This window comes from Aythya fuligula, chromosome Z (assembly GCF_009819795.1).
Source record: "Aythya fuligula isolate bAytFul2 chromosome Z, bAytFul2.pri, whole genome shotgun sequence".
In the NCBI taxonomy this organism is placed as follows: Eukaryota; Metazoa; Chordata; class Aves; order Anseriformes; family Anatidae; genus Aythya; species Aythya fuligula.
Window position 1 is genome coordinate 40,780,094 of NC_045593.1, and position 7,150 is coordinate 40,787,243.

At 37.3% G+C, this 7,150-nt stretch overlaps 1 protein-coding gene across 1 annotated transcript; it reads left to right on the plus strand.

Annotated features, from left to right (window-relative positions):
* The first annotated feature begins 1,639 nt into the window (after positions 1-1,639).
* On the plus strand, positions 1,640-3,318 carry GCNT1 (glucosaminyl (N-acetyl) transferase 1). Its single transcript, XM_032206258.1, has one exon. It carries the CDS (start codon positions 1,643-1,645, stop codon positions 2,921-2,923), a length of 1,281 nt encoding a protein of 426 aa, XP_032062149.1. The 5' UTR covers positions 1,640-1,642; the 3' UTR covers positions 2,924-3,318.
* Positions 3,319-7,150: the final 3,832 nt, after the last annotated feature.

The window sequence follows — 7,150 nt, forward strand, 5'->3', positions numbered from 1 at the left end:
ACAAGCTAAAATGATACTGAGGTAGCTTAAAGAAAAGAGGGGAAAATAAAATCTTATGCTGAAACAGCAAAACCCAGAGGAGAATATAGCACAATCTTCCTTAAACAAATGTTCTTACTAATTATTTTGGGAAACAATTGCTTGGAGTCAAAAAGTTACTCAAAGCACTAAAACTTTCTTGAAAGTAACAAAAATGAAAGGAGCTGTAGCTCTCTCAAAGACTTCAATATTTCACGAACCTTTTAATTTAAAGATTAAAATGTTGGAAGAGATTCACTATAAATTATATTGTTTTTCACAACTAGAGCTTGGTTTGAAATTCAGATCTGTGCTGAATTATTCAGATAATGAATATGTAAGCATGACTGCTTGAGCAGCAGTGTAAATTGTTTAAGAACATCCTATTCTTCATTATTTTATATGTATGAGGTAGTACAAAAAGGACATCTAGTTCTTTAATCCGGTTGTAGACTGCAGTGCTCTCAACAGCTAGAACTATAGCAGGCACATGACTTTGGGACAAACCCTTCACAGAGTGCTGAAACAGAACAAAGGCATTTCAGCACTCTACAAACAGAATATGGAAAAAACAAAATAACAAAAAAAAAAAAAAACAAAACAACAACAAAGGCAGAACTAACAAAAATAATGTAGCATCTGGGTTGCAACTCACCCTTGCAGCATGCTTCCACATAAAAAGCAACTGCTGAATAGTTTTTTTTTTTTTTTTTTAAGTGTCTAAATGATGGTAACACAACACTGCTGTGCTCTTAGATTTCTGCGTTTTGTAGGGATTTAACACTAATCAGCTTTAAAGATGGATCATAACTACTGCCTTTTTACCTTGAAGAGGTACTTCAGCAATTCAGTCACAGCTGTTTTCAGAACTCTGCAAGCTGAGGAGCCATGCTATGCTAATTTCTTTTTTCCTTTTTCATCAGCCCTTTCTGGATAGTGTTTCTAAGATCAACTGCGGGATGTTGAAGAGATTGCATCTCACGTAAAAATCTAGGAAGTCTTCAGGGACTGCTTCCCCAGCAAGAAGATGAATTGTGAATAGTATCTAGGAAGTGAGTGGTACGTTAAAACTGTAATTAAACTTATGTCACTGCTAACGTGTGTATAAAACATTCTTGTCACATTCTGAAGATGAGTTATTAAGTCAAATACTTGCTTGTCAGAAACATATCTGACTTACCTTGGCTTTGTCAGATGCAGCTGAACGTGGTTTGCTGTCTTACTGAACTTGAGTTTGTAGTCTTAGTAGTTCAGCTGACAGAAGATCGGAAATAGCTCACAAAAGCTATGTTTCCTGTCCCAATATTTTTCTTGGAAAAATACACTAATTTTATTCATTAACTTTTAATTTTCAATAGAATATTTTTGTCTGAAGTATTCACTTTTTTTTTCCCAGTCAGTAAATAGCAAAGTCATTATTATCAATTAATCTTTTTTAAGAAACTTTTAAGTAACTGCAATGACAGCTATTTTATTTTCATTTTAGGAGTTTTCCTTCCATCTTGCTGACAAATGTACCAAGTTTCTGAGAAACACAAACTGTTTCTTCTGAAGTTGTTGAGGCTGATATGAGCAGAGAGGAGGACAAATTTTCTTAGCCCTACAAAGCCACCTGGTATTTGAAATGCTGAAAAGGAAACTACGGTTTTGCCACAACTCATGCTTCAGGCTTTTCTTGGGTCTAACTCTGATTTTAGTAGTTGTTTCAGTTTTGAAAGTTAACCAGAAATCAAACTTCTTAAATCGGAGACATCTAGAGCTGACTAAGGAAGACCCTATTGGCAATATTAACTGCACCAGGATAATAGAGGGTGATATAGAAGAAATTCAAAAGGTGAAGCTTGAGACATTATCAATATCATTTAAGAAACGCCCCAAACTGACAGCCAATGACTATATTAACATGACAGCAGACTGTGCCTCTTTCACTAAGATGAGGAAATACATTATGGAACCTCTCAGCAATGAAGAAGCAGAATTTCCAATTGCTTACTCGATAGTGGTTTATCACAAAATCGAGATGCTTGATAGACTTCTAAGATCTATCTATGCTCCTCAGAATTTTTACTGCATTCACGTAGACAGAAAGTCTCCAGAATCCTTTTTTACTGCTGTGAAGGGAATAGTTTCATGCTTTGATAATGTCTTTATTTCCAGCCAGCTAGAGAGTGTTGTATATGCTTCATGGAGCAGGGTGCAGGCAGATATTAATTGCATGAAAGATCTCTACAGAAGAAGTTCAAACTGGAAATACCTAATAAACCTCTGTGGCATGGACTTTCCTATAAAGACCAACCAGGAAATAGTAGAGAAATTGAAAGCTCTTAAAGGTGAAAACAGCTTGGAGACAGAAAAAATGCCTGTTTATAAAGAAGTAAGGTGGAAAAAACACTATGAGATTATTGATGGTAAGGTAAAGAACACAGGTATAGACAAACAACTGCCACCTCTCAGTACTCCAATTTTTTCTGGAAGTGCCTATTTTGTAGTTAGCAGAAGATTTGTAGAACATATATTAGAAAGCAAAAAAATCCTCAAATTTATTGAGTGGGCAAAAGACACTTACAGCCCTGATGAATACCTGTGGGCAACGATTCAGAGAATCCCTGAAGTCCCCGGTGCTGTTTCTTCTAGTGACAAGTACGATGTTTCTGATATGAATGCACTGGCCAGGTTTGTCAAGTGGCAGTACTTTGAAGGAGATGTGTCTAAAGGTGCACCTTACCCACCATGCAGCGGAGTTCATGTTCGGTCTGTCTGTGTGTTTGGGGTAGGAGATCTGAAATGGATGCTGCGAAACCACCACTTCTTTGCTAATAAGTTTGATACTGATGTTGACCCTTTTGCAGTGAAATGTTTGGAAGAATATTTACGACACAAAGCTTTGTATCTGCAAAAGAACTGAAATACTGCACTCTCCAGTCATGAAACATAAGTACAAATAATATACAGTACAAATAATATACTACTTTAACATTCAACGCTGGTGGTGGTGGTGCTGATGAATGGCTATGATGGTTATCACCACGTTGGTATGGTGGTGACAAGGCCTTGCCTGGTCCATGGACAAGCTGGAGCGAAGACATGCCTCTGAAGATGAGGATGCCTTGTGTTACACCTTGAGTGTTGGAACTTGGGTACAAAGTCAAAGATGGCAGTTTTTGGAAGCCTGACTATTTCAGATATTTATTATATAAATATGTGTTATGGTGTGATTAATGGGCTTCCTTTGACTAAACAACTTATTTGAAGGCCTGGAGAATGAATTTTTTTCATGGTTATTTCTGATTTTTATTTTTATTTTTTCCCGTGAATATAATGCTATCTGGAAAAGAAAAATGAAGAGAAAAAATGGGGAAGAAGCAGTGGGACTGTACAAAGTTTATACTGAGTGCTGGAAGATCTCAGGAAATTAACATGGGAATTGATTTGAAAAGTAAACAAAAGGGGATATACCAAAGCCAAGTGTCATCATTTAACTTAAATATGATTGCTGCAGTTCTGCAATATGTAATTCTTAATCCTCCTGGAAACTTCATCTTCAGCATGGAGTATTAAGGACTTGTATTCCTATTTTTGTAGCAGAATCTTGCTTTTGTACTCTTAAGCCTTCCCTGATAATGTGATATGAAGTTTATATACTAGTTCCTCGTTATATCATCTCAGGGAAACTTCATTTTTGTGCCTGATGAGAGTTAGACTTGTAACTTAATACTTACTGTGTCACAAGTCTTACTTCTGAAACCAAAATGACTCAAGTTTCTCAAAAACTTAAAAGAAGGATTGCAGCAATGTCTAAATATTACTGATGGAACTGTGGATTTCTGGTTTCTGTCAGGCTCAACTTTCAATCCAGATACTTTTAACACTAAGTACACAAAAATAAAGTTATTTTTCTAAATGATACTGTCTCTTCCTACAGTTAAAGTCCTAAAATGCAATGCCAGAAAATCCTAACCATGAAGACCTAAGACGACTTTATTGTAGGTTGCCATACACAACCGATGCTGCAGCAGAGACAAGTCTTGCCTTTCCTCTATCCATTCATTCAGGCATCCATGCTTGTCTGAATTTAGCATGTGCTGCTGTTTCTTACTTATTGCATCTTTTAGTAGAAAGGAAAGGGGGAAATACATGTACAGATGAATTTTGTTTCAGATTAGTCCCCTGCTTGATCTAGCTTCTGCAATGTGGCACAGGTACTGCAAACAATACAAAAGCATGGTGATGAGGAATCAGGACTGCATGAGGAATGATATTAATTCTTTTCATAGTAATCCTGGTTTGGTATGTATCCTATCTTACTTCTGATATTCATTATTGACACTAGCAAAATAGACTGTTTTGTTTGTTTGTTTTTTCCCCCCTTTATTTGTGTTTCTTGGACTGTTGCTGTGAAGGCAGTAAACATTTCTCACAAAGGTGGATTGTCATAAGTTTCTTCTAAGATCTGCCCCAATATGAGACGTGAGCATTATGAACTGCTTACTGTTGATCATGCAAGCTTTTAAGGAGGCAAGAGATTTAATCTAAAATGGGGCCTCTTGCCAACCCCCCACCTTCAAAACCACCTGAAAGCTGTTTAGGGAGTCTTCAGAGAATCTCACCTGGTGTATAAACATGTAATTAAGGCCTGGGAGCAGAAGCAGAGAAGGGGAATACCCTAGATTGTCTTCCCCACCCTTTGGCTTTTCTACAAGAATGCTCTAGCGGACAACTGTGCTCTACCATCTTTGCACAAGCTATAACAAGGAGATTCCTTAACTTAGGTAGTAATGGGAAATGCCAGGAAGTTAGGTTACAGCAAAAACGCAACTGTTTGCTTTTAAGAATTTTTACCTAAAGACAAACTATGTAAATAGCTTCTATAATACCACAGCTGTTGGTTCAAAAATGATGAAAAAGTGATAATGAAGTTCTCTGCACAGACTCAATTGCTTGAAACCGTCTAGACAGCTGCAGCATCAGCCCCTTTGCCTACCTGTTGCAGCATGCTTTGTACTTATTCATTTGTATAATACAATGAATGCCTGTCTGCTAACGATAATGGTACTGTAGACGGTAAAGATGCTAGTTGCTTTGGTGCTCCAAGTGTTACTGTTAAGATAGAGTCAAGAGAGACCCTGTGTACAATCATGGTGTGGTCTCCTCTGTATGGGAGGAAAAATACAAGAAGAGCTCTGTGTTTAGCATAGATTCTCCATACAATACAGAGTAATTTCTTTTTCTGCCAGGGAACATAAACTACCCAAAAAACACCCCAAAACAATTGTAGAAGAGAAGCCCCAGTCTAGTAGATTTTAAATGGTGTAGGAAGGGAATTTAATGAAAAGAATAATCATCTCTTAAGTACTGAATGTATAAAAGGAAATTAATAGATCAATTAAAAGTATTTTAACTACGCATAAATTAAAGGCACCCTAGCTACTTTTAATGAGCAGAGAAAGCAATCTAGCTTATGTTAGGATTTCACTGAAATCACTACCAGGAAATTTACCCAAAATAATCTCCATTCCAAAGTCAAGCAACTTTGTGGCACCAACAAAATATAAATGAAACCTAGGTTATATTCCTTATTGACATTAGCAGCTGGTATTTCATAACTGATTTCAGTTTTCTACAAGATGTTTAGAAGACAGGAGTAAAATTGTGGTATTGGCTTGAGTGAGCATGAAAGAAGATGCTTAACCGAAACGGTGCGGCGACCAGCTGACCTCGATGCTGTGCTAAAGACTCTGGACTTGATCAGCTTTAGTGGTAGCAATAGCTAAAAATTAAAAGCTTTGTGATTACATCAACCTTCCACCCATTGATCCTGAATACAGTAGTGCTTAATGCAAGAAAAATGCAGGTTTTCTTCAATTGGCTTCAGGTTCCATTTGAGGGAAGAAGGCAATGCAGATACCTGCACAAGGACTAAAGCTGGGTTTCGGAGCTGTACAGGGCACTAAAGTTAAAATCAAGGCTGTGATTGTGGTACTTGTATCCTCCAATCCCTGCTGCATCCACCCAGCTCACAGTAGCCCTTGCAACTGTGACATTATCAGCCTTTGGGCAGCTATGATGGAAGTTGGTTTCCATTGTCTGCTAAATAACCTTACCTCTCCTCCCCGCAGCCCCTTTTTTTTTCCATCTTTCAAGGATGGTTTAGTTTCTGGTTTAGTTTCTTAGTCCAGCTAACCAGTTCTGGGAATAAAAGAGTATCCAGAGAAAAAGTAGTTGAAGAAAATGCATGTCCTTCTCAACTTCCCGTAACTTGTCTTTTAATTTTCCATAGTAGAATTTTTCAAAACAGTTTAGTGCATTGCAGGCACAGCTCTTGTTCAGTTCTAAAAAAAAAAAAAGGAAAAAGCCCTCTTCTCTCCCCCCACATACTTACACATAAGCACTTTGAAGGGCCCCAATAATAATTTGTTTGGTTTACAGATGCAAGCAAATAATTGTGGTAACCAAGCATCCTGTGTCACTAGCAGTCACTAGTCTGAAAGCCTTTGAGTTCAACGTTTGATTTTATCCCAGAAACCTAATTACTTATGCTTTCATCTAAAACCTCCTTCCTGCTTTACGTTTGATTATTTGACAGGAAGGATGTTTGGCTGTCTGACTGCTTCCTAGCTAGCACAGCAAATACAAGCTGAACACTATGGTTACGAATAAACTAGCCATACAGATTGCCCTGACTTGCTGAATTTTTAAGTGGCACAACAACTAACAATAGGCACCCTGGCTATAATGTCTATGCATTAGACACTAAAAATGAATGAAGAGGCTGTCTGCTCCCCCCATCCTAGTACTGTGCTGGAAAGGACATAATCCCTTCCTCCAGGTTCAGTGCTATTGCAAGCTCTGAATGGCAGCCATAAAAATAACAAACATAATTTAAGTTCTGTTGCAATATTTGATTGTATTTAATTATAGCTTCATTTACTTTTAAATTTTTTATTTGTGGATTTCTTGTAAAATACACAGAAGTTCTAATATTGCAGTGACCACCTCTTCAATCAGTTATAATAGGGGAAATTGTATTATGTAAAATGGCTTTCCATGAGTTGACAATACCATTCATTCTCAGCTTAATGGTTCAGTAACACAGTAGACCAGTTTTCATAATTTTCAAACTATCTTCTTTCCA

Bases quoted from the DNA above. Each gene is read 5' to 3' on its own strand.
- GCNT1 (XM_032206258.1), top strand. From the start codon at position 1,643: ATGCTGAAAAGGAAACTACGGTTTTGCCACAACTCATGCTTCAGGCTT.